This window comes from Arachis stenosperma, chromosome 4, assembly GCF_014773155.1.
Source record: "Arachis stenosperma cultivar V10309 chromosome 4, arast.V10309.gnm1.PFL2, whole genome shotgun sequence".
NCBI lineage: Eukaryota > Viridiplantae > Streptophyta > Magnoliopsida > Fabales > Fabaceae > Arachis > Arachis stenosperma.
In genome coordinates this window covers 138738223-138766066 of record NC_080380.1, presented here as the reverse complement: position 1 = coordinate 138766066, position 27844 = coordinate 138738223, and the positions used below count along the sequence as shown (strand labels likewise).

General features: G+C 33.3%; 2 protein-coding genes and 1 pseudogene across 11 annotated transcripts; 1 reads left to right on the top strand and 2 right to left on the bottom strand.

Moving 5' to 3' along the window:
* Window positions 1–371: 371 nt before the first annotated feature.
* On the bottom strand, window positions 372–2247 carry LOC130975681 (TMV resistance protein N-like; annotated as a pseudogene).
* A 6604-nt stretch (window positions 2248–8851) lies between these two features.
* LOC130974179 (TMV resistance protein N-like) lies at window positions 8852–15173 on the top strand. The gene is made up of 5 exons (XM_057898943.1): window positions 8852–9506; window positions 10446–11556; window positions 11639–11929; window positions 12030–13876; window positions 14999–15173. The coding sequence occupies exons 1-4, from the start codon at window positions 9001–9003 to the stop codon at window positions 13467–13469; spliced, it is 3348 nt and encodes a 1115-aa protein (XP_057754926.1). The 5' UTR covers window positions 8852–9000; the 3' UTR covers window positions 13470–13876; window positions 14999–15173.
* Window positions 15174–17893: 2720 nt separating this feature from the next.
* Window positions 17894–25774, bottom strand: LOC130974180 (TMV resistance protein N-like). Of its 10 annotated transcripts, none has more exons than XM_057898949.1 (7): window positions 24430–25774; window positions 22422–23526; window positions 21905–22198; window positions 19600–21816; window positions 19230–19400; window positions 18465–18574; window positions 17894–18374 (listed from the first exon to the last, which is right to left on the bottom strand). In XM_057898949.1, the coding sequence occupies exons 1-4, from the start codon at window positions 24891–24893 to the stop codon at window positions 20413–20415; spliced, it is 3267 nt and encodes a 1088-aa protein (XP_057754932.1). In that variant the 5' UTR covers window positions 24894–25774; the 3' UTR covers window positions 17894–18374; window positions 18465–18574; window positions 19230–19400; window positions 19600–20412. The 10 variants fall into 10 exon arrangements, with proteins under 10 accessions (XP_057754932.1, XP_057754934.1, XP_057754930.1 ...); XM_057898951.1 differs by having other exon boundaries at window positions 17894–18145; XM_057898947.1 differs by having other exon boundaries at window positions 17894–18574; window positions 19600–19798; window positions 19889–21816.
* Between the last annotated feature and the right edge of the window lie 2070 nt (window positions 25775–27844).

The following is a 27844-nucleotide window of genomic DNA, read 5'->3' as shown; positions in this document are numbered from 1 at the left end:
AAGCCAAGAGAGAAAAGGCAAGAGTGATGCAAAATAGCCACTGTTTCTTCTGATGTAATTTGGGTGTATGAACTAGGATTAGTTCCCCTTGCCTAGTTGGGATAGCACTAGGTGAAGTCTGAATCTGTTTGATTCCCCTTCCAAGTTGGGACAGCGCTTTGGGAAGAAAGCTTAGGGGTAGATACTAGTTGAATTAGGAATTAATTCAATAGTATTGGTGTATGTAACCTGAAAATTATAGTGAAAATTCCACCATGGTTTATGGTGGAGACTGGACGTAGGATTCATGGCACTGAAAATCCGAACCAGGATACATGCTGGCCTCCTTTCTCTCTTCTCTGCTCTTTTAATGTTCTGCGTATGAGATATTTTCAAATAATCTCCTGCAACTTAAGCTTCCACTGCAACAGAGTTTGAAACTCTAAAGTTTAAGTTAACTTGATTCAACCCCCCTTCTCAAGTTCATCTAGAACCATCAAAGTTTTATGTGAGTTCCAAGCATGAAGCATCATAATTCACACGTCTCAACAATTTTTGGAAAAATTGGCACGTACCTTGTTCTGTTTGAGTACACGATTGATATCATTGGCAGACCACAACCTGCTAAGCTCGCTACCATCATTTGGAGACTGGCTTACAATGTTGTAGCAAGTCATGCATCTCCAACTTATCAGATACTATAGTAACCAAAGATCTTTCAATCAAAACTTTAATATCAGCCTCTGGATTATAGCCACGACAAGTTACTAATAAATCAGTAACTCTCTTTTTACGCTCTCCCTTAAAGAAGCAGGCAATGTCTAAAACAATTTCTTTTTGTACAGAATCTAAGCCATCATAGCTTATTTTTAGATTATTTTTATAGCTTTCTCCAATATCCGAATCTAGACCATTTTTTAGTTTTTCCAACTCACTACGCCAATAACCGACGTCTCTGCTTCCATTAAAATGTTTACCCAGTACCTTAAGTGCTAATGGTAGACAAGCGGAATGCTCAACAATTTCTTGGGATATTTCCAAATAACCTTCATTAGGTTGGTCCTGATTAAAGGAATTTAAACAAAAGAAACGAAGGGCTTCTTCTTGGACTAAAGTTTGAACCTCATAAGTTGCATGCACTGCATGCCTTTTAAGTAGGTGCATATCTCTAGTTGTAATTATTACTCTACTTCCAGGACCAAACCAACCTCGCTTTCCAGCCAAATTATCCAATTGGCTTATATTACTTGCGTCGTCAAGAACAAGGAGAACTTTCTTTTTGCATAAAGCGTTTTTTATTACTTCTCTCCCCTGATTCTCATTATTTAAAGTACTCTTAATGTGACACTGAGCAAGAAGGTCAATTTGTACTTGGACTAATCCCTTTTTCTTGCAGTTCTCTCTAATATTTTCAAGAAAACAACAAACTGTGAATTCATTGTATTCCATAGATTTATAGACAGCATGAGTGATAGTTGTCTTACCAATGCCACCCATGCCCCATATGCCTATAAAACGGACATCATTCACCCCAATATCTGCAAGTTTAATCACTTCCTCCACCTTTGAAGCAATCCCAACAAGTTTTTCATCACAGCGTGACAATTTTGGGAAGAGCTTTGTATATATGTGTTGGGCAATGCTTTCCACCGTCGTAGCCTCGTCTTGCCTATATAGGAAAGAATGTTTTTTTGTTAAAAAATAATGCTTCCTATGATATATGATGTGTGTTTTATCCACATAATTTGCAACAGAAAACGAAATTAGTGATGAGTTTTGCTTAACTGATTGTTGGAGTCCCATCCAGCGTAACTGGCAACTTGTATTAAGGCTTCTCTCCATCTCTTGACCTTCTCACTGTCTCCTCTGAATCTCCCTTCATGTTTCCTGAAAGCATCCTCAAAGGTTCCTTTTTGGTGCCTCACATCACAAGGGTCCACACCATAGAACACTGGCACAATCTGTAGCCCCAGGTTGTTCTTGCACTCAACAATCTTTTGGAGCTCATTCAAACACCAAGCAGAGGAAGCATAGTTTGGTGACAGAACGACGACTGCAAACATTGACTCTTCTTGCCTCGCCTTGGGGAAGGTTTTTGTCATCTTTATAGATTGTGATTCCCTTTCTGTCTAGTGCGGCATATAGATGGCTAGTGAATCCTGCACGAGTGTCTTCTCCTCTGAAACTTAAGAACACGTGATATGTGTATGATCTTGGTGGAGGAGAAGTAGAAGAAGAAGAGGCTTCACTTACAGCAGCGGATGCCATACGTACCGTCATCAATGCAAGCTTCAAAACTGTATAACTGGATATTTAATTTGTATGTCCGGCAAAGTTGTGGTTGAGGAGGTAAAGGGAAGTGAATGAAAGATGCTCAGAGGAGAGTACGAAAACACAAGCTTTAGAAGGGATATGAGTAATGAAGATCCATCATATGGAGTGCGTGTATATATATATATATATATATATATATATATATATATATATATATATGCACGTGTATGCCTTCGCTACAGGAAATTAATCGACTGAGAAATCATTGTTTTCACCTTTTAAGGTTGAGTATTGGACAACGACCTTGTCAACAGACCCGGTCATATGAATGACCTTGTCTGATCTCTTTCTTGATGCCATTTCGGGAGACAACCATAATAATAGCCAATTATTAGTTGGGCTCCAAACAAATCCAAAAAAAAAACATCTAAAATCAATTAAAAAAATATATAAAATCTAAAAAAAAAATAAAACATTTAAAACTAAAAAAAATATATTTAAAATATAATAAAAAATTCTATAATATTCAAAATCTAAAAAAAAAATTTTTAATAATTTTTAATTATTAATTTTATGTAAAATTTATTGTACGTCTGTACCTAGTTTCTATGTACTTTTTGTTTTACCCAACTAGCGTGATTGCTAATCATTCAACCACATTTATTTCACGGTAACATAATTTATTTTCATCTAAATATAATGGAGCCATGTGGCATGCCAGAGAAAAAGTCTTCATATAGCTCTCATATATATTTACTAAGCTAACATATATAGTATAAGGTGATTGCTAACATATATAGTATATTTACTAAGCTAACATACATGAGTAATGCTAGAGGGACAACAACTTGTATGATTTATAGTCATTAAATAGTTATTAATGATGTTTTTAATAGTGTGAAATTAATATGAAATTTTATTCAATAACTCTTTTTTATTTAATTACATATTAACCAGAATTTAATAAAATTGCTAGCCCCTAGACTTTTTTAGCATATACCGTGTAAATGGTCATTCAATGAACACGGTTGCATGGATATTTAACTTTTAGGGTCAAAAAACAAGTTGCGCTAATAATAAACTCTACTATAAATGTAATACCCAAACATAAAATAAATAAATAAATAAATAAAAATAAAAAGAATAGTTAGTCAAGTGGGATCAAGGTTCAGAAAACCGGACCGGTCATCAAACCGCTCTAGTCACTGGTTCACTGATTTACTGGTCTAATCGGTTAAACCGGTGATTCAACCGAAAAAACCGTTTAGAGTAGAATAATAAATAAATTATAAATACACTTCCTAAAATATAATTATAGTCTGATATAAATCTTAAAATATCTTCGAAATTTAAAACACTACATAAAATATCACCAACCAAATACATATGATCTTATCAAAATCCAAACTCAAAAGTTAAATAGTAATAAAAGCATATGTAAATATTAAATCCCAACATCATGGTTTATCAATCAAAATCCGCAAGAACTTGTTGCAAATCTGCTTCGGTGGGATGATCTTCACCTTCATTCCCACCCTGATCAGCAGAAGAAAGAGATGCAGCATAAAGACCACTACTACAGAGAGAAATTGTTATCAGCAGTTGCTTCTTGATTAATACTATCTTCCATAACTAAAATTAATAAAACATATATGAAATTAAAAACAGCCACAGCAATAAACATTAACAATTCTATCTACACAATGAACATTAACAATTATGCAGAACAAATATGCAAAACCGAGTCAGTTTCTAGCATTAACAAAGTACAAAACATTAACAAATTTGAGCTACAAAACAAAAATTTGAGCAACACACAGAAATTGAACTACAAACACAAATTGAACTACAAACACAAATTGAGCAACACACAGACATTCTGCAGCAAACCAAGTTACCAACAAAGAGAAATTGAGCTGCAAATCAAGTTACCAAGGTTCAGAAATTGAGCTGCAAACCAAGTTACCAAGAAACTCAAACACAAATTGAACTACAAACACAAATTGAGCAACACACAGAAATTCTGCAGCAAACCAAGTTACCAACAAAGAGAAATTGAGCTGCAAATCAAGTTACCAAGGTTCAGAAATTGAGCTGCAAACCAAGTTACCAAGAAACTCAAACACAAATTGAACTACAAACACAAATTGAGCAACACACAGAAATTCTGCAGCAAACCAAGTTACCAACAAAGAGAAATTGAGTTGCAAATCAAGTTACCAACAATCAGAAATTGAGCTGCAAACCAAGTTACTAACAAATAGAAATTGAGCTGCAAACCAGGTTACTAACAAAGAAGTTCACAGAGGCAAAGAACACATATGAGCAGAGGAAGTCAGTTCACAGAGGCAAGTTGAAGTTCACAGAGGCAAGTTGAAGTTCACAGAGGCAAGTCGAAGTTCACAGAGGCAAAGAAGTGAAGAACAAAGATGAGCAGAGACGAGTTACTCACCGCGCGACGATGAAGACGATGGGACGGGGCAGATGAAGACGAGGCAGACGGCTGGCTACTGGGCAGGGAACCGGCGAAGAAGGAGGTTTACTTGGGCTGACGACCAGGCGACGGCAGTTGCGCTGTTGACCGGTGACCGCGGCGACGAAAGAGGGGGCGGTGGCAGGCTAGGGTTCGGGCGTGGAGGCTTCTCTCATTCTCTGTTCTCTTCTCTCACGAAGATGAACAACACACAGAATTAGGGATTCGAGGGAAGAAACGGGGGGTGCTTGGGGTCACCGGGTCAGGGTGCTCTTCGGGTCGGGTCGGGTTAAGGGGTTCTTTTTTTTAATTAGATAATGAAACGACGTCGTTTATGAAGAACCGGCCGGTTACCAGTTCGGTCCAACCGGCCGGTTTTTGGCCAGTTCGCCGGTTCTTTTCAAGACAGTTTCTGCAAGAGGACCGGACCGTTTGCATTGCCGGTTCACGGTTAAACTGGTCGAACCGGCCGATTCGATCCGGTTTTCAGAACATTGAGTGGGATACATCATACATGCCCCAACTATATCTCATTTTCCTAAAGGTAATGCTACACAATGAAAACTGAAAATTTGATGAATAATGAAGATTACATTTTTAATTTAATAAAAGAAAAATCTATCAAAAACAATTTGTTATGTGCAATGTATATATTTTTTTTTCTAAATTTAGTAAAAAAATTTACTCTTTACTTAATTTTATTTTTCACAAAAAAAATCTCTTTTCCTAATACCCATGTCTATTTCTCATTCCTTTATCTTTCATTTATTCTTTTTCCACTCCTTTTCTAAGACCACAAACTCCCTTTCTCTATTTCTCTTCTCTTCTAATTTTTCCTTCTTTGATACTTTATAACATACTTCCACGCACAATCCATCACATACTTTTAATTTAATTAATATTCTTAGAATTTATTTTATTTTAATATATCATTTATATAAAAAGAAAATTTTATTTTTCTCACAATCCATTAATAGAGCTCAAGTTGAATAAGTGCAAAAAATCTCTTAATTTTTAGTTGTCAAAAGAAAAAAATAAAAAATAACAGCTAACCAAATATTATAATCAAAGTTCTAAATTATATCCAGGTACATCAGACGCAGCTTAAAGAATTAGTATGTGTTTGAATTTCAGTTTGCAAATGGGAATTTGTATAAAAGTGATTTTGCAAATTTGCTTTTGATGAAAAGTAAGTTTGTGTTAACGTGATTTATATTTGGCAATCTTTATATCAAAATTGATTATAGTAAAATAAATGTTGTTTGGATTATACTATTCAAAATCACTTTTAGATGAAAAATTACTAAAAGAGACATCAATTAAAAAATAGAATTCATATGAACAAGAAATAATAAGAATACCATAAAAAAATTAATAACATACCTGTGAGAGATGAGAGATTAGAATACTTAAAAAATAATATAAAAAAGGTCAATGATAACAATAAGTAAAAGATATAAAAGAACAAAATCAAATAAAAATAAAAAAGACACCTCACATGTGAAACATAAAGAACAGTAAATGATAAAAAAAAAATTCATATGAACTAAAATACAGTAAAAAATAAAAATATAAAAGAGAGTACTATACATTTTATAATGTCAAACAAAAAGATAATATTTTATAATTTATTTTAGTTCCATGAGTACTCTTTAATTTAGTATATTTTGGAATATAAATTTTTATTATTTATAACTCTTTTGTTACTTATAATTAGTATATAATAAAAATAAAAATAAAATTCAGTAAAAAGTACAATAAAAATAAAAAGCAAAAATAAAAAAATTATGTAAACATAGTATATAATAATTACAACTAACAATATATTATATCATATGAACAAAAAAATTATAATAAAAAAATAAATAAAATTTATATAAATAAAAAATAAAAAATTATATATAACATAAATATAGTACAATAAAAAATAGAAAAAAATAATTTATATAAACAAAAAGTAATAAAAATTAAAAAATAAAATAAAAATATAACAATAAAAAATTAAAAAAATAACATCAGAATACTAAAAAAACATAAAAATCAAAATATGAAAGAAAAACAAAAAAATAATAAAAAAATAAAATCTTTACCTTGGCAGTGATGGAAACAAATATGAAAGAGTTTGATGAAAAAACAAAATCTGTAACGAAGAACATAAAATAAACTTACAAAGAACTACTGTGAAATTATGTGAAATTATGTGGTTATAGGCATCCTTTTTATGGAAGAAATAAAGGGTACAGTTGGTATAGATATGAATTAAATTTTTTACCTAATTCCTCCAAGGATAGTTAATCTTCCCAGCCAGAAGCTTGAATTTTTAGCTTTACCTGAACGTACGTTCAAGAGATGAAAGCGCTTTTGGGTTAGAAATTCCAAAAAATTGTCAAACATAACAATGAAACGTTCAAGACGTTCAAACGAACTTTTTTACTCCTTAACGTGAATCCCAAACACACCCTAAATTAAGTTGGCATTGATACTCTGTACTCTCCATGGCCTGTAAGATTATATCTCCTTGTCAAATCTCACTCTATGCCTGGTCAACAAAATATTGAAAACATATTGTCGGGCTCAAGCGTTAAAAAAACAATTAAATTGGTCTCTTAATTTTTATGTAATGATTAACCTCCCAGTTTGTTTTGAACTATATGAATTAACTTAGTTCCTTTTTAGGTGACCAATCAATGACGTTAAAAAAACTGAGGTACATTAATTGTGTAACATCGTGTCATAGGCAACCACCTTATATTGCCGCATGTAGGAGAGTTTATGTAATGTGAGCATTTGGAGGCTGTGTTTATGTTCATGTGGGGTGCGTTTTCGACTTTTTGGTTTGAAATGTTTTTGGAAAGACTTTTAAACTGGGTTTCATGGTGCAATTTGTTGCACCGAGGTTATAGGGAATTGCTTTTTATGGGTGAGAGAGGTGTTATGAAGATGCAGCTAGAGCTTGACGATGTTTTTTTAACTTTTGTTGCATTATCATGAAGTGAGATTTGGCAAGCATAACAAATCAGATTTATGTTCATTACAGAGAGAAGAGAGAAGGGAAAAATCTGCACGCCAAGTGGAGCATCAATGTTAATTTAATTGCCATTCTACTAAGTTTCCAAGTGTTTTGACATGCGATTACTGATTAAGAATAACCTCCGTGTAAGCAAGGCATTCAAGATTTGAGCAAAATGGAAAAGCAACTAATGAGCAAACTAACTCAGAAAAATGTTAACACTTCAGCAAAAACAAAACTAGTGAAGCGCTTGGACATATTTTAAATCTCAAAAATAGTACACTAATTTATTTATAATATATATTTTGTATTTCAATGTGTATTTTATATTAGTACTTATTTTGGTGTATACCTCTCTTTTAATTGATTTGTGTAGATCGATTCTTAATTTTTGTAAATCCAGGATATTGTAATTTATAAAATTCTTCAAAAGTTATAATTTTTTCTTTTCTATATTACGAATTGAATCATCCTATTAAAGTAGTTTTCTTATTAGTTTCTGCGAAAGATCATTTTCTTAAGTTGTGTTGTTTAAATATCACAAAAGACAACATATTAATATATTATAATCATTGGCAACAGATTAATTAGTTATTTCAATACACATATCAACATCACATTTGATTTCATATATGATACATCGATACTTTCCAGGCAAGTTATGTTTAATTATTTACAAAAATGAACCACATATTCGACATGTAGGCTTCATTTACTTTATTAATTTCTACGCGCTTTATTTGAAAAGTCGAGCGCATTTTTTAGGGAGTGGATCTTTTCTAGTGGAAAAAAAATTAGATGATATCAATTGTTTAATCTTACCCTTTATTGCTCTCTCTCATATTTATTTTTAGTCTTACTTATAAAATTAATTGTGAGAGATCACACTTTATTTCAAATGTTAAAAAAAATTGAGAGAATTCATTTCCCAATCTCTATACAAAATTTCCTTCCTCCTTTTCACAGCATGAACAGTAGAATTTGCGAAGAAAAATAATGTTTAATTTTACAACTCTTTTGTATATCTCTTCCACACTTCCTTTTATGAAAGGTGGTGCATCATGCATGTTTACTTGATAGTTTTTAGTACTCAGCATCGCGTGGACCTAAGCCACAACCGAGTAGCTTCCACTTTCCTTTCTCGATTCACACAAATTCCTATTGAGCGGTCTGCTAATAATAAAACTAAGGGTAATAAAACCATTACTCAACCACCACTCTGCTGTTGCCTTGTTTGAGATACATTTTTTCAAGCTTGAAACGTATGGCGTCCTTTGTAGGCGATGAAGCCTCTTCTAGCTCATTAATGGCACGACCATGCACCTATAAGGTGTTCTTAAGTTTTAGGGGAAAAGACACTCGCAAGGGATTCACTAGCCATCTCTATGCCGCACTCGTCAACAGGGGAATCACAACCTACATCGATGACAAGAACCTTCGAAAAGGCGATCTTATTTCCGATGAACTTCTCAAAGCAATTGAAGAGTCTATGTTTGGTGTGATAGTTTTCTCACCAAACTACGCTTCCTCAACATGGTGCTTGGATGAGCTCCACAAGATTGTTGAGTGCAACAACAACCTGGGGCTACAGATTGTGGCAGTGTTCTATCATGTCAAGCCTTGTGATGTCAGGCATCAAATTGGAGCCTTTGAAGAAGCTTTCAAGAAACATGAACTCAGATTTGGACAAGAAAGTGACAGAGTTAGAAGATGGAGAAATGCGTTAAAACAAGTTGCCAGTTATTCAAATTGGGACTCTGAACAATTCAAGTAATTTAACTCACTATTAAACTCATTTGTTTTGCTGTCCTAAATTACGTGCCATAAATATGAATACAGGCTGTCATCTTTCTTTTATGATGTGAGCAAAATCTAAATCTTGGAGCTGTATAATTTGGATCTGTTCTAAATCAAATATCTTTCAGATTATAGTAGTTTTAAAACTTACACGCATAGTCATATTCCAATCGCCGGTTTTATACTTCTATCAACTAATGAGGTTATATTCGACTTCTATAGCCCTTATCAAAGAAAAAAAAAATCAACTTCTATAGCTAACAATTAACCATTAACCAATGTCGTAATGAATTCGTTTACATTTAAGGTGTGATGCTATCTGTTTACATCTAAGAGACGATGTAACATAATTGTTTAGAGGAGGAAGAATGAGACTGAGTTGGAAAGAATATTAGAATGACAGGTTTACTAATTTGCTATTAACATTATGGAAAATTTAGATATCATCTTAGTTATCAAGAATTTAACTTTAATCAAGAATTTACCTCTCCACAACTTTGATATCAATTTTTTTGTATTCTAATAGATAAATAGATAGATAGATAGATAGATGGATAGATGGTTAAACAGATGTGCAGTGGAAACTATTAAACAATGGAAAAGTCTAGGGGGTCAGCAATTTTATTGAATTTTGGCCAGTATGTAATCAGTAGAGAAAGGTGAGTCATTGGATGAAATCTCACATCAATCTCACACCATTAAATCATTATTGATAGCACAAAAGTTGCTGGCCCCTATCATTGCTCTTAAACAAATTCAGAAAGAATAGAAATTTTGGAACACTTATATTATTCTCCTTAGGATTTGGTTTTCCTATTCTTAGAAGTTCTTTTTCTATAAGAAAGGTTATTGTTACTTTATTTTGGTTTTATTTATTGCCAAACTTGACACAAAAATTGCTTTCTTGTATAGGAACGAGGCCACACTCGTTGAAAGTATTACTCAGCATATACATGAAAGATTGATTATGAAATTACCATCTTCTATGAAGAATCTCGTAGGGATTGATTCAAGGTTGGAACAAGTTGTTAGACACATTGGTCTTGGGGGAAATGATGTTCGCTTCATTGGCATATGTGGAATGGGTGGCATAGGTAAGACAACTATTTCTAGAAGAGTCTATGAAACCATTAGAAGTGAATTTAAAGCTAGTTGCTTTCTTGCCAATGTAAGAGAGACATGTGAGAAAAGAGGTATTGTTCAAATCCAGAAACAACTTCTTGATCGTACGAACATAAATTCTGATACTAGTTTCCACGATGAGTTTGAGGGAAAAGCTATTATTTGTGACTCTTTGTGCCACAAGAAGGTCCTTCTAGTTCTCGATGATGTAGACGATGGAGGCTTATTGGAGAATTTGGCTGGTGAAAAAGATTGGTTTGGTCCTGGAAGCAGAATAATAATCACAACTAGAGATAAACATGTACTAGAAGTGCACGGAGCAGTCAATAGAATTTGTAAGGTAGAAGGGTTAGAGCAAAATGAAGCACTTGAACTCTTTTGTTTGAAAGCTTTTAAAAGGCCAAAACCTGAAGAAGGGTATATGGATTTGTCCAAAGAAGTGGTTGAGTATTGTGATGGTCTTCCGTTGGCACTCGTAGTATTGGGTTCCCATCTTTGTGGACAAACCATTGATGTTTGGCGCAGTGCTATTGAGAAAATAAAGAGCTTTCCTCATGACAAAATTTTTAATACATTGAAAATAAGTTATGATGGTTTAGATCATTCGGAAAAGAATATCTTTTTAGATATTGCTTGCTTTTTCAAAGGACGTGAGAAAGATTATGCAACAAATATATTGAGAAGGTGTGGTTATCATGCTGAAGCTAGCATTTCTGCTTTAATAAATAAATCTTTGCTCAGTATAATAAATGATGATAAGTATGCCGATATGTTGGGGATGCATGATCTGCTTGAAGATATGGGCAAACATATTGTAATTCAAGAGTCTCGTGATGATCCTAGCAGGCGAAGTAGATTGTGGTCTTACACGGATGTTGATCTTGTACTTGCACAAAACAAGGTATTTGCCTTTTTCTTTTTAACAATTGTATGATGTATAGAGTTAAGATAAGAATTTGATACTGAATAAATATTCTATGTAGGAAAATGAAGCAACTCATAGCATCGTTCTATATAATATGTACTCGGAGATTGAAAGAAATTGGGGAGATTTGGATATAAGAGATTTATCTTTCTCAAATATGTTCAAGCTAAAGCTTCTCATTTTAGATGGCGTGAAAGTTCCCATTCTCTGCAATATTCCTTGTACATTAAAGGTTTTGCACTGGAAAGGTTGTCCAATGGAAACTCTGCCCTTTACAGATCGACGATATGAACTTGTTGAAATTGATTTGTCTTATAGCAAAATTGTACAGTTATGGGATGGAAAGAAGGTAGACCTTTTCATGAAAAGCTCTATGAAATTTTATTACATAAACATGTCCAGCAACAAATAGTAACCATGTGGTATTTCTTTTATGTCTGTTTTTTTAGGTTCTAAAACTGTTACAGCACTTGAATCTATCCTTCTGTGACAAGCTGAAGCAAACGCCAGATCTTTCTGGGGCGCCCAATCTTAAAACACTTAATCTTCATAGATGTGAGGAGCTGAATTATATTCATCCATCTCTCGCACACCACAAAAGCCTTGTTGAATTGAATTTAATGAACTGTAAGAGTCTTGAAACACTTGCTGATAAATTGGAGATGAGTTCACTCGAAAAACTATATCTGTTCTCCTGCAGTAGTTTGAGAAGACTGCCAGAATTTGGGAAATGCATGAAACAGTTATCGATTCTTAATCTGACACTTACAGGTATAGAAGAGTTACCGACGACGCCTGGAAGGTTGGGTGGCGTATCTAAGTTGGACTTGAGTGGATGCAGAAAGCTTACTAGTCTTCCCTTATCACTTGCATGTTTCGTTGGCCTAAAGAAGTTAGAGTTAAGTAGATTTGTGGAGCTTAGTTGTGTTCCATACAGCACTCATGGGTTAGAGTCCCTCACAGCTTATGATAAGTCTGACAACCCAAATATAGTTGGACTTTTGTGTTCTCTCTCTCGGCTCACCTCTTTGAGTACCCTGAAATTATACCGATGTTTTCCCACTTCTAGAAAAGAGTGGACCCTTTACTACAATCTTGGCCACTTAACGTCCTTGACGGATTTGGATTTATCACGCAACTATTTTTTAAGAGTTCCAATAAGTATCTATGAACTTCCCAGGCTTACACGTCTGAATCTAAATGATTGTCGTTTTCTGAAGGTTTTACCAGAGCTTCCATCAAGTCTACGAGAATTACAGGCGCAGCGTTGTCATTCACTGGATGCATCCAACGTGAATGATGCGATATCAAAGGCGTGTTGTGGCTTTGCAGAATCAGCTAGCCAAGATCGTGAAGATGTCTTGCAAATGTTGATCCCTGGGAAGGAAATTCCAGCTTGGTTTGAGCATCAGGAACAAGATGATGGAGTATCAGTGTCATTCCCGCATAATTGCCCTTCAACTGAAATCATGACGCTTGCTCTCTGTTTCCTATTAGATGGTTTCACGTTCTTACAAGAACAGCCATCGGTGGTCTGCAACGGTAAAGAATTCATCAACACGAGTTTATTGAAGATGCCGCTGGGGACATCTTCTAAGCAATTGTTCATTGTCTGCCTGAACGGTTTCTGTTTTAGTGAGCAGTTATGCCAAGACAATCGCTTCCAAATGCTAGTTCCTTGTTGTGGTTACTTTAACAATATCCGAGTGCTTAGATCTGGAGCATGTTGGGTGTTTAAGCAAGACATTGAAGGTTTCAAGAAAAGAAAATCCAAAACAGGGAAAAGGAAAGCAACTCTTGAACTGGATATTGACATGATCTCACGTTCTTCACCTTCCAGGAATAAGATGTTGGTGGTTGCTCCTCCACTGTATGAAGAAGAGGAATAGCGTGCCGCCACAGCTGAGGGAGCTATTTGCCGTTTGGCATCTCGCAAAAGCTCTGACCCACCTCAACTCTTATCTCTCTTCCCTTTGCATCCCGCTTCCCACAGCACTTAGTTCTCACAGCTCATCAGCTTAAATCTCTTCAGCTAAATGGTTCCCCAGTTTTGAAACTTTTGATAGGCCTCATTGCATCCATCCAACTGCCATGGGAACCCCAGAAAGAAATATAAATCTTGGGCACAAATGGAACAAGTGAAGGGCGTATATATATTTGGCGGCTGATACTAGTCGTTCTTTAGAGGTCTTGTGCTTACGAAATTTGGGAATTTGTTTCTTATGGAGAATTATATCTACTGAAGCTCTCCTTAATGTCACCTTCAAGGTTGCTTCAGTTAGTCCTCAAAAATCAGGTAATTTATTCTACTTTTTATGTATCTATCTCGCTTGGCTTCAGTTAAGTTGAAATTAAGATTAATTCAGTTTATATAAATCTAAGTTAAGAAACTTATGATTCTCTTGTCATATCACACTTAGGGAAAGGCGAAAGAAGAGTGCAAAAATAATTTATATTGTTGAAAGAAGTAAAAGTAAGAAAGAAGGCTTTTTTTTTGTTACGGAAGTAAAAGTAGTGATATATCTTAATATTGTAATTTTTTGTATTTTTCAAAATTATGGAAAGTACACAAATCGGAGGGTCTGATTTCTGTACCTCAATTTTTTTTAATTTTTTTTAATACAAATCGGACGGTCTGATTTGTGTACCTCTCACAAATCGGATACGGTCCGATTTCTACTTCTCTAATTAAACGATTCCATATTTGAGAATAACACCCCAACAATCCACATTTAAAAAAAATACCATTACAACTCCAATATTAAAAATAAAAAGTTCAAGAAAGAAAAGAAAAGAAAAGAAAGAAAAAAGATTAAAAGAATGGAGAGCAGAGACCAAAGATAAAAAGACTCTAAAAGACCGTATGCTATATGAGAACAAATGAAATATATTGTTTGGGCCTTAGTGCCAAATGTTTAAAGGCGGAAACACCCACGAATTTGCGTATGGGGATAACCCACGAATTATTGTGTGCTGATCTTGGGGATGCCCACGAACTGATGATCGTTGTTTTCCCTTGTGCATATATTAATGGCATTGAGCTTTGCGCCGATTGCCAGTAGTCCTGAACTGATGGTACTCTTAACCATAGACATGTGTGCACAAAGGACACAATGAAAAACCATATCTGAGACTGGTTCTTAAGTAATGTCGGGTTGCAGGGTATAAATTGACACATGAGCTCATGATCTGCACAAGACTAGATATGCATCAGAGAATATTTCTTTGTGATGTGTTTTCTGTGTATATGTGTGGGTGCTTTGTATGTATTTTATGACTGTATGACTTCTATGTTCTTTATATTGAATGTATTCTGTTGTTGTCGCTGTTGGCTAATAATAGTAAAATGAATTTAACTTCTAACTTTGGCACTATTAAGGACTCCCCAATACTTACCCCTTCTTTTCAACCCTTTCAGCTATAGGTGCGAAAGCTTATTGCGAAACTGCAAAAACATAGAAGTGCTTGTTTGCAACTACAGGTGCGAAAGCTTATTGCGAAGCTGCAAAAACATAGAAGTGCTTGTTTGTAAGTTGAGTCGTTAGAATTTATTTTTCCCTCGTTTTGTTAGTTGAACTTTTATTTCAGAGGGGTAGACTTGTATTTGTTGTTCATTGAATAACTATAATGTATTGCTAATAATCATGTGATTATTATTGATTGGAAGTCTTTGATGAATAATTTTTAATGAATAAAAATAAAATTTACTAACTTTTTTCTAAAATTGAGAACATATTAATGTCGTAAAAGCTTATTATTAAATAGATAATAAAAGAAAGGGCAATTTACTTAAATAAATAAAAAGGGGGATTTATTTACGTAAATGTACAAATCTGTTTGTTGTTACGTTTATGTGCAAAACGGATTTATATGTAAACCGTGGCAACCCACCACGGTTTCTAAACATGCATAAACCGTGGGAGGTCACCACGGATTAGGAGCAAAAATTTGTAAGAGTAAACCGTGGGAGGTCACCACGGTTTATGAAGGCAATTTGGCAAGCATAAACCGTGGGGAGTCACCACGGTTTATGAGGAAACATTTAATTACATAAAACCCGGTGGGTCACCACGGTTTATGTGTGGTAAATAATGGCCAGAAAATCTTGTTAATTTTATGTCCAATAGAAAATGAATTTATTAGCACAATAAATTTATTAGCATAATCTTAAATTATGTCTTATCAACAACAGCTTTTTATAATAGAAAGAGTACAATAAAAAAATCAGATAATACTAAGAAAATGATTTTTATAGTGCTTAAAAAATTGATGTCTATTTACTAAAAAATAAATTAATATTTAATTTAAAATGATGAAATTTAATAAATTTAAAATATTTAAAATTTGTTATGTAAAATAAATTAGAAAAAAATTAGACTCCAATAATAAACACCATGAAATTTTTGGATTTTTTTCTATTATAAAATAAAAAAATATTTTTAAAAATAAATTACACTAACATTAATGTTTGGAATCTGTGTTTTTATTTTTTATTTTGAGTTTTTATGAAGTTTTCAAAATCTTAGACGAACTTATAAAAACTACTCAAAAGTTCGTTTAAGCTTAAGGTGACCTCTCTCATTATATTCATCTTTATTTTTCATTTATAAAATAAAGATTTATTACACTATAAACATATTAATGAGTACAATAAATAATTACTTGTTAATATTGGTATTAATATTCATTAACATGCTTTTGATTAAATCTTTATATAGATTTAAATTCATATAAGTGTATATTGATATTAGTATTTGTTAAATTTAAAATAAAAATATTTATTATGTTATAAGAATATTAATGAGTACTCTAAAAATATTAATAAGTAATTATTTATTACGTTCATTAATATTTTTTATAGTATAATAAATATTTAAATATAGTGTAAAATGAAAAATAGGATAAAATGAAAAACTAATTGATAATACATGTAAAAATTTTTATAGTATATTAGTCAATAATACATAAAGAGAACGAAAAAATTTTATTATAAATATTCAATAGAAATAGATGATTTTTTTTTTCTTTATAAAATGTACTATATAGTGTGTATTTATTAGGCTGCCTTTGTTTTCAACAACAAAATAGGATAAGACACTGAAAATAGGACAGGACAAGACACTGATGGATAGAGACACAAATTTTGTATTCTTGTAATTCTGCTTGGTGATAAACTAGAACAAATTATGAAAATCTAATTTATTCTCATTTTTTTCATTTAAAAAATTTGAGATGAAAAAAATAGAATAGAGAAAACGTTTACCCAAATGTGCAAAACTGATTCTTGTTACCTGCATGTGCAAAAAGCTATTTCTATGTAATTCGTGGCAACCCACCACTATAAAAATCATTTTCTTAGTATTATCTGATTTTTTTTATTGTACTCTTTCTATTATAAAAAGCTGTTGTTGATAAGACATAATTTAAGATTCTGCTAATAAATTTATTGTGCTAATAAATTCATTTTCTTTTGGACATAAAATTAACAAGGTTTTCTGGCCATTATTTACCACACATAAACCGTGGTGACCTACTGGGTTTTATGTAATTAAATGTTTCCTCATAAACCGTGGTGACTCCCCACGGTTTATGCTTGCCAAATTGCCTTCATAAACCGTGGTGACCTACCACGGTTTACTCTTACAAATTTTTGCTCCTAATCCGTGGTGACCTCCCACGGTTTATGCATGTTTAGAAACCGTGGTGGGTTGCCACGGTTTACATATAAATCCGTTTTGCACATAAACGTAACAACAAACAGATTTGCACATTTACGTAAATAAATCCCCTTTTTATTTATTTAAGTAAATTGCCCTAAAAGAAAACATGTTAATAAACAATTATGACGTAGTAGAAGTTTGGTCGTTACACCCGCCATAATTTATTTTGAATTTTTTTTTTCAAGTTAACTATGATAAAAAATAAAATTTGAATTTGATAACCAATTAATTATAAAAAATACCTGATAATCAATTGAAGAACAAAAATTATTAGGACACGTGTAAATTATGATCGTTAGCAATTAGTTAATAAGACTGTTATGAAGTAAGCACCATATATATAACTACCTTGCATTTCGGTAATGAATGAGAAAATTCTTCTCACTTCTCCATGATTCACCATGGCTAAGTAAAGTAATTAGTGCACATGAAAAAACAACGTAAATGAGAATGCCTTTCCAATTCAAAATGGATTGAGCTAATTCTATCATCATGGTAGCATACAGGGGAAAAGTAGCAAATATGAAAGCAGCAAAAAAATCCATGGTACTCTTCACCCGATGGAGAAAAGTACCGATTCCAGAATCAATAAATTCCACTATGAATAATTGATTATTGAACTATCAGAAGTTCAGAACTCAGAAGCATAACTAATATATACAAATGGATCTGCTCATGCTTTTACAATAAAAGACATATTACAAGATGTGTATTAGAAAGTTAAAAGAATAATGAAATCCTCAAACGTACACAAGCCTTCCCACAAATACTTGTAAACTCTATCTATATACCCTACTCTTATTCAATGGACAACCACCAATATGATTTGCAATGTTCTCAGGTCTCTACAATCAAGTGATGAAACCCATTCAGCAAATTGCTTCAAACAATCATTAGTATAAACAATATTATCAATAACGGTTCTTTGGAAATTAAAAGCTTTTCCTGCCTTTGTTATAAAGGAAAACATGAGTTATTAATTAAGCCAATAACAAGAAATGACTAGGATTTTATTTTAAGCCACTACCACCAGTACACCGTGTGTTGCTTTGTGATGAGAGGTCCCTGGATATTCTGAAACATACCGCAAAGAACCACTATCACTCTATTTAGCAGGCTTTTACACCATTGCTGTTAAGATCATGTCAACGAATCCAAGCATACCTCAGAACTTCTTAACAGAGTAGGCAGGACAAGTATCCATTCTATAAGCTTAACAAAGCACATGTGAGTAAGGAGAAAGTTAAGCATGCAACCGGCTCTGTGATTTGAAGCTGATAACACAAAATAATGTCGTTAGTGAGCTAAAAAACTAGGCAAAGAAAGCATTAGAATATATGTAGTTATGTACCCAAGTTTCAGCACTAACTATCAAAGTTATTGCACCAGGATATAAATTGGCTTCAGCACTTATGTTAATTATCTGCATTAACCCTTCATAAAACTTCATCATACATATTTAAATTTTTATATCATTTTCCTGATCATGTCACAAGATTTTTATTAGAAAAGAAGTTACAGCAAAGGAGGAAAAATACAATGATTCCTCCAATGCCAAGAAACTTTATAGAGCGTAATTGATCACATTTATTAGATTGAAGCAACAAAATTTTCTAGTACATCCATGCCTTTTCAGTCAATGTATCTTGCCTTCAGAAAATCATATTGTTCAAATCTCTACTTTATAAGATACCTATATCCCATAATTCTATCTGAATTTGCAATTTACTAGCAACTTAATATTGAAGTCTGCAGCATGGTACAATCAATTTATGATTACTACATCAACATTAACATATCTTTTAGAAATTTCACAAAATAAAAGGAAATATCTTACACCAATATTAAGACCACAACTCATTTTCGACAACCATAAGATTAGAAGTTTTCAAATTAAAGAAGGATACAAAATCAAAACTAGAAAGGCACCTGCACTGCTAATCTTTTGATACAATTCAAGATGAACTTGATTGAAAAATGGAAGATATAAAGGTATCTAGGCACAGAGATTTGCTTTTGTCCAATGTGTATTGTTTTCTTTGAAAGCTGGACTTTGACATAGTTGCAAAGGAAAGATGTTTGCAAATTGAAAAAATGCATCTGTTTTAAGACAAGAATCAGCATATTAAAGGCTTAACAAGTAAGAACTTTAAAGAATGTGTGATTAAAAATTAGCTGTTAATCAAACATTAGTAATCAAAGTTCTAACGAGGTATATCAAAGACATACCCCACAGCACTAGACAACATATAGGTTATTCTTTATCAGTAATCGCAGATCAAAACAACCGGGAACTTACAAGAATTGAAACTAAGTTGACATTCGTACTCGCTATGGCCTGCAGATTTTCTCCTTCTATATGTAATGAATCTGACTCTGTCTCATTATTCTTGCTAAATCTCACTCTGCTGCAGCATCAAAAGATTAAAAAATTGTCAATCTCAAGCGATCTTCCTAAAACCGTCCAACATAGTAAAAAAGTCGCCATAACCTCATTGCTACAATTTCCACATAAAACCAAGGTTAATTTTTTTCTCCTCAAGATATTGAAAGAAAAAAGAAAAAAAAAAAAAGAAAAGCCATCTCACATAAACTCAAATACAACAATCCAAATGCTCAATTCATATTCGAAACCTGCAATTTAACACATGCACATTCCCAGTAATCACACAATACAAACTTTCCTCTATCAGAACCTGACACAGTATCTTTTCCAAAAATTGAAAGGAAAAGCATTACAAACTAAACTACGAACTTCAAATACTCATATTTATATAAACTCAACTGATCTTCGGCTTGAATGATTTCAGCTTAACCCAAGCCAGATATATCCATAAAAATAGAACCGATTACCTGATTTTTGAGCACTAACTGAAACAACCTGAAAGGTGACATAAAGAACAACTAATATCAGCCACAAATATATCTACGCCCTTCCCTTGCTCCATTTGTGCCCGAGATTTACATTTCTTTCTGGTATCACATTGCAGTGGATAGATGCAATGAGCTCTGTCAAAAGCTTTGGATCTGGCGAACCATTTAGCTAAAGAGATCTAAGGTTGGCAATCATACATGTAATATATTGAGAAACCTGTGTCATGAGCTATGCGAACTAAGTGCTGTGGGAAGCAAAGCGAAGAGACGCAAGTAATGTGGTAGCACACTCTACCTCTTGTTCATACACTGGAGAGTCAACCACGGCCATCTTATTTCTAGAAGCTGAAGAATGTGAAATCATGTCCATGTTCAGTTCAAGATTTGCTTTTCTTTTCCCTCTTTCATATTTTCTTTTCTTCAAAAGTTGAATGTCTTGCTTGCACACCCAACGTGCTCCAGATCTTTTTACTCGGATTTCACAACAATCACTGGGAAACTGCAGTTGGAAGCGATTATCTTGGCATAACAGGTTACTAAAACTGTAACCATTCAGGCAGAGAATGAGCAAAGTCTTATAATATGATGACATTGACACCTTCAATAATCTCGTGTTGATGAATTCTTTACCGTTGCAGATCACCGATGGCTGTTCTTCAGAGTATTCGTCACCATCTAATAGGAAACAGAGAGCAAGTGCGATGATTTCAGTTGAAGGGGATGAGAGTGATACTCCGTTATGTTCTTCCTGATCCTCAAACCATGCTGGCATTTCCTGATATAACTCAGGCATCAACATTTGCAAGAAGTCTTCACGATCTTGGCTAGCTGATTCTGCAAAGACACAACACGCTTTTGATATAGCATCATATACCTTGGATGCAACCAGTGAACAACAACGGTCTGCTTGTAATACTCTTAGACTTGATGGAATCTCTGGCAAAACCTCCAGAAAACGGCAATGATATAGCTGCAGACGTGTAAGTCTGGGAAGTTCAAGAATACTTATTGGAAGTTGGCAAAAATCATTGTCCGATAAATCCAAATCCGTCAACGACGCTAAATGGCCGAGATTGTAAGAAAGGGTGCCAAAGCATACGTGTAATTTCAGGGTACTCAAAGAGGTGAAGCAAGAGAGAGAACACAAAAGTCCAACAATATTTGGGCTGTCAGAATAATCCTCAACTGTGAGGGACTCTAACCCATGAGTGCTGTATGGAACACAACTAAGCTCCATGAATATACTCAACACCAACTCCTTTAGGCCAACGAAACATCCAAGTGACAAGGGAAGACTAGTAAGCTTGTCACATCCACTTAAGTCCAACTTAGACACACCAGCAAATTTTCCAGGCGTCGTGGGTAGTTCTTCGGGTAGTTCTTCTATACCTGTATCTGTCAGAATAAGAACCGATAATTGTTTCATGCCTTCCCCAAATTCTGGCAGTCTTCTCAATCTACTGCAGCCATATAAATTCAATTCAACAAGGCTTTTGTGGTGTGCCAGAAACGGGTGAATATAATTCAGCGCCTTACATTCACTAAGATCAAGTGTTTTAAGATTGGGAGCCCCACAAAGCTCTGGCGTTTGCTTCAGCTTATGGCAGTTGGACAGATTCAAGTGCTCTAACTTTTTTAGAACCTGAAAAAACATAAAGAAGTATCACATGGTTACTATTTTTGCAGGAAATGTAATAAAATTTGATAGAGCTCCTCATGAAAAGGTCTACCTTCTTTCCATCCCATAACTGTACAATTTTGCTATAAGAAAGATCAATGTCAACAAGTTCATAGCTTTGATCTGTAAAGGGCAGAGTTTTCATTGGACAACGTCTCCAGTGCAAAACCTTTAATGTACAAGGAATATTGCAGAGAATGGGACCTTTCACGTTATCTAAAATGAGAATCTTTAGCTTGCACATATTTGAGAATGATAAATCTCTTATATCCAAAACTCTCTGCTTCCCCTTAAACCCCCACTCCATCTTATTATATAGAACAATGCTATGAGTTGCTTCAATTTCCTATACACACACAAATAAATAAACAATAGAATATTAAATACATTGTCAAATTGTTATTTTAATTCTATGCATCCTATAGTTGAGGAAAACAATACTTACTTTCTTTTGAGTAAGTACAAAATCAACATCCTCATAACACCATACATATAATAGTTACTCATTATCGAATTCTTATCTTAATTCTATACATCATACAATCGTTTAGAAAAAAAAGGAAGCATACCTTGTTTTGTGCAAGTACAAGATCAACATCCTTGTAAGACCACAATCTGCTTTGCTTGCTAGGATCGTCGCGACATTCTTTTATTACAATATATTTTCCCATATCTTCGAGCAGATCATGCATCTCCAATGTCTCCTTGTAGTACTCACCAATAGCGAGCAAAGATTTATTTATTAAAGCAGCAATGCTAGCTTCTACATGATAACCACACCTTTTCCATATATTTGTTGCATAATCTTTCTCACGTCCTTTGAAAAAGCAAGCAATATCTAAAAAGATATTCTTTTCCGAATGATCTAAACCATCATAACTTATTTTCAATGTATTAAAAATTTTGTCATGAGGAAAACTCTTTATTTTCTCAATAGCACTACGCCAAACATCAATGGTTTGTCCACAAAGATGGGAACCCAATACTACAAGTGCCAATGGAAGACCATCACAATACTTAACCACTTCTTGGGACAAATCCATATACCCTTCTTCAGGTTTTGACCTTTTAAAAGCTCTCAAACAAAAGAGTTCAAGTGCTTCGTCTTGTTCTAACCCTTCAACCTTACAAATTCTATACGCTGCTCCATGCACTTCTAGTACATGCGTATCTCTAGTTGTGATTATTATTCTGCTTCCAGGACCAAACCAGTCTTGTTCACCAGCCAAATTCTCCAACAAGCCTCCATCGTCTACATCATCAAGAACAAGAAGAACCTTCTTATGGCATAAAGAGTGACAAATTATCCCCTTTCCCTCAAACTCATCATCGAATCTAGTATCTGAATTTATGTTCATACAATCCAGAAGTTGCTTCTGTAGTTGAACAATACCTCTTTTCTCAGATCTCTCTCTTACATCCGCAAGAAAGCAACTAACTTTAAATTCGCTTCGAATGGTTTCATAGACTCTTCTAGCAATAGTTGTCTTACCTATGCCACCCATTCCACATATGCCAATGAAGCGAACATCATTCCCCCCAAGACCAATGTGTCTGACAACTTCTTCCAACCTTGAATCAATCCCTACGAGATTCTTCATAGAAGATGGTAATTTCATAATCAATCTTTCATGTATATGTTGAGTAATGCTTTCCACGAGTATGGCCTCGTTCCTATACAAGAAAGCAATTTTTGTGTCAAGTTTGGCAATAATGAAAAACAAAATAGAGTAACAATAACCTTTCTTATATAAAAAGAACTTCTATTAGAACTTAGAAGAGGACAACAAAATCCTAAGGAGAATAATATAAGTGTTCCAAAATTTCTATTCTTTCTCAATTTTTGTATTTTGACTATTTTCTAATGCACATATATTTAACTCTCTCTCTCTCTCTCTCTCTATCCGATTTATAATACACAAATTTTGATACCAAAGTTGTGGAAAGTTAAATTCTTGAAAAAAGTTAAATACTTGATAACTAAGATGATCTCAAAATTTGCCATAATGTCGATAGCAAATTAGTAAACTATTCTAATATTCTTTCCAACAAAATCTCATTCTTCCTCCTCTTTAAACAATTACGTTACATAGTTTCTTAGATGTAAACGGGTAACATCACACCTTATATGTAAATGAATTCTTTACGTTACTGACCCACTGATTAATAGTTAATTGTTAGCTATAGAAGTTGATACCTCATAAGTTGATAAAACTATAAAACCAGCGACTGCTTTAATTTGGAATATGACCATATGTGTAAGGTTTGAATCTATCATAAATAATAGTTGGTAACTTCAATGATGACAGATGATTTTGTGAACAGTTAAATAGTTTGATATGTTTAACTAAACACCATCGGTGAAACATGAAAATGTCATCATTGATCACCTAAATAATATTGTTTAGATCTGAAAGAAATTTCATTGAGAACTGATCCAAATTATACAGCAAACACATCCTGATAAGATTTAGATTTTGCTCACGTTATAAAGGAAAAAAAGACAGTCTATATTCATATATATGGCAAATAATTTAGGACAACAAAACAAATGAGTTTAATGGTAAGTTAGCTTACTCGAATCGTTCAGAGTCCCAATTAGAATAACTGACAACTTGTGTTAAGGCATTTCTCCATCTTCTAACTCTGCCACCTTCTTTTCCGAATCTGAGTTCATGTTTCTTGAAAGCTTCCTCAAAGGCTCCAATTTGATGCCTGACGTCACAAGGCTTAACATGATAGAACACTGCCACAATCTGTAGGCCCAGGTTGTTGTTGCACTCAACAATCTTGTGGAGCTCATCTAAGCACCATGTGGAGGAAGCATAGTTGGGTGAGAGAACTATCACACCAAACATAGACTCTTCAATTGCTGTGAGGAGTTCATCCGAAATAAGATCGCCTTTGCGAAGGTTCTTGTCATCAATGTAGGTTGTGATTCCCCTATTGACAAGTGCAGTATAGAGATGGCTAGTGAATCCTTTGCGGGTGTCTTCTCCCCTGAAACTCAAGAACACCTTATAGGTGCACGGTCGTGCCATTAATGAGCTAGAAGACGCTTCAAGCTTGAAAGGCTGTATCTCAAACAAGTCAACAGCAGAATTGTGGTTGAATACTGATTTTATGACCCTTAGTATTATTATTAGCAGACCGCTCTAAAGGGATTTGTGTGAATCGACAAAGGAAAGTCAATGGAAGCTACTGGATGGTAGGTAGGTTTCACGCTGAGTACTAAACAAGTGGACATGAGAGTGTAAGTTTTGCAGAGTTAAGAAACGGAGTTAACTTGTTTCTTTACTCTCTCTCTTAGGGAATCATTATTTTTTTCAATTTCTCAAATCTCAATCTCTTTCCTAGCGGGTAGTGTCTAGTGTGACCAGCCACTCTTACAGCCAAAACTTCCATAGCTTCTCCTTCCTTTCTTTGCAGACAACATTTCAATCTGTGCTTCTCCGTTGCTTTCATTCACAGTCATGACCCTTCCTTCACTCCTCCATTGGAAGTAGATCTGAAGACCCACGAAACGAGGTGTGACATCTTCCTTCATCACTGAGTTGGTGTTGCAGTTGCCATGACTTTGCGTCCCTTGCTGTCGTCGACAATCACATTGTGCCCCTCCTCCCACACCTCCTCCATACGCCACTTTCCTTTTATTTCTGAGGTAAGATTTGGGATTTTTTTTTTTTCCAATTCCTTAGTTTTTTTTTTTCTTCTGATGAGTTTTCTTATTGTGTTGCTGTTGTTATGTTCAACATTTTTTTGGAGGGATTTTGTTCAATGTTAAGGTTCGTTCAGTGTTATTACATATTAACATTTATGCTTAGTGGGAAAATAGATGAAAAAAACAACTGAATGAAGTGTTGCTGTGTTGGAGAGACATCTCCTGACCAGAAATTAAAAGAATTAAAGCTTACTTAAGATCAAATTGAGATGCTATGAGGTGTAGAGGTGTCGCCGTCTAAAATGAGTTGTGACTACAGGAAAATTGTTTTCTAACAAGTCTAATCGATTCAAATATAAGTTAAATAAAAGAGCATAAATATTTTTAATAATTTGATAAGTACTAGAATGAATAGTTATATATTATTTTAAAAAGGGTTAACCATTAAAAATGTCTCAGAATAATTCAAACGCTAACAAAAATGCACCGAATTTTATTATCGACAAAAATACATTTAAATAATTTAAAAACACAATAATAATACCAAACAGTAAATATATATTTTCAAAAAATACCTTAGAGATTTAATTTTGATGTAATTTTTTGCAAGAATGATTACAAAAATAAGATATTATTATATGTAAAAATTGGTGATATTTTGTTAAGTATATATTTTTTTATAATTTCTTTTGTTAACAACTAATAATACTTTTAAAAAATTATAAAACAATATATACATAATAAAAAATCACCAAATTTTAAGAATAATAATATCTCATTTTTATAATCATGCTTGCAAAAAATTACATCAAAATTCAATCTCTAATATATTTTTAAAAATACATATTTAATGTTAGTTTTTTTTTGCAAGATTATCTAACATTAAATATGTATTTCTCAAAAAATACATTAGAGATTGAATTTTGATGTAATTTTTTGCAAGCATGATTAAAAAAAAAGATATTATTATCCTTAAAATTTGGTGATTTTTCGTAGAGTATATATTTTTTTTGTAATTTTTTTATTAACAACTAATAATACTTTTAAAAAATCATAAAAAAATATGTATTTAAAAAAAATCACCAAATTTTAAGAATAATAATACCTCATTTTTTTAATTATGCATGTAAAAAATCACATAAAAATTCAATCTCTAAGATATTTTTTAAAAATATATATTTATTGTTGGGTATTGTTGTTGTATTTTTAAATTATTTAAAAACATTTTTGTCGATAGTAAAATTCAGATGCTTTTTTGTCGGCGTTTGAAAAAATTGGGGGCGTTTTTTGTGGTTAACCCTTTAAAAAAAACATAAAATAGATCAATATGATTGAATTCTGTCGGTAACATATGTTTTTTTGAAACATACAACATCCAGGAACTCAAGAAGTAATAGATACTCATTATAGATTACTACTCTTGAATTATGTATTCAAGCATTTATTCTTGAAAAATATTTTTAAAAAAACCGAATGAATTTTGCAATCCAATGACTAGACAATACATTTATAATCCACATGCGACAATATAAACATTATTATTTTATTCTTTGTTTCATCCATTATTTGTATTGGTTCCACTAAAATATATATGTAATAATCCAAATGCAACTCTTATTTTTGCTATTCAAATTTATGGGTTTTTGATTCTTAATATCAATCCCGGTATCATATAAAAAAATTGAGTAATATTTTTAGCATTTCCAAGAAGTAATTAATTAAATAGTTGGAATAACTAATAAGTGAATCAATAAGGAGTTTTCACCATACTTGGTTTGATTTCTATACTTCCAGAAATCAAACCAAGTGCTGAAGATAGTTCAAATCCAAGAAACTTCACTCTTCTATAATAAGAGTGAACGGTCAAGGATTGAAGTGAGAGGAAAAGAGCACTAGTTTCGGTCTTCATAGTTTCCTGAGCTATTTTTGTTCTTCTCCTTCATAGTTTTCATCTTGTTATTTTTTTCTCAGTTTAGTCTGTCTGAGTTTTATTGGTAAAAGACAAACATAGTGCGGTTTGTAAAAAAAAAACAGTGAGTGAAAAAGGCAGTGAGCTAGACTTGGAGAAAAAAACTTAAGTTATTTCAGAAATCCTTTCTAAGTGTTTCTATTTTGTGTTATGATCTTGAGTGGATTCTTTTGCATGTTGAGTTCGCACTTTGCTATTAAAAGTTAGGGTGAGTCACAGTCAAGTTCAGGTTGAGTTAGAATCTGGACTTGTCTCAGATAAGATTGGGGTAAATTTTAAAGAAAATTGCTGATTGTAATCAGTTGAAAAGATAGTAAAATTTCATCATTGTTATGATGAAAATTGGATGTAGGCTATATATA

Excerpts from the sequence above, each read along its gene's own strand:
- LOC130974179 (XM_057898943.1), top strand. The coding sequence starts at position 9,001 with ATGGCGTCCTTTGTAGGCGATGAAGCCTCTTCTAGCTCATTAATGGCA. Across the intron at positions 9,507-10,445 it reads TGGGACTCTGAACAATTCAA|GAACGAGGCCACACTCGTTG; the intron begins GTAATTTAACTC and ends TTTCTTGTATAG. Across the intron at positions 11,930-12,029 it reads AGTTATGGGATGGAAAGAAG|GTTCTAAAACTGTTACAGCA; the intron begins GTAGACCTTTTC and ends CTGTTTTTTTAG.
- LOC130974180 (XM_057898944.1), bottom strand. The coding sequence starts at position 24,893 with ATGGCACGACCGTGCACCTATAAGGTGTTCTTGAGTTTCAGGGGAGAA. Across the intron at positions 23,527-24,429 it reads TGGGACTCTGAACGATTCGA|GAACGAGGCCATACTCGTGG; the intron begins GTAAGCTAACTT and ends TTTCTTGTATAG. Across the intron at positions 22,199-22,421 it reads TTGTACTTGCACAAAACAAG|GAAATTGAAGCAACTCATAG; the intron begins GTATGCTTCCTT and ends GTGTGTGTATAG.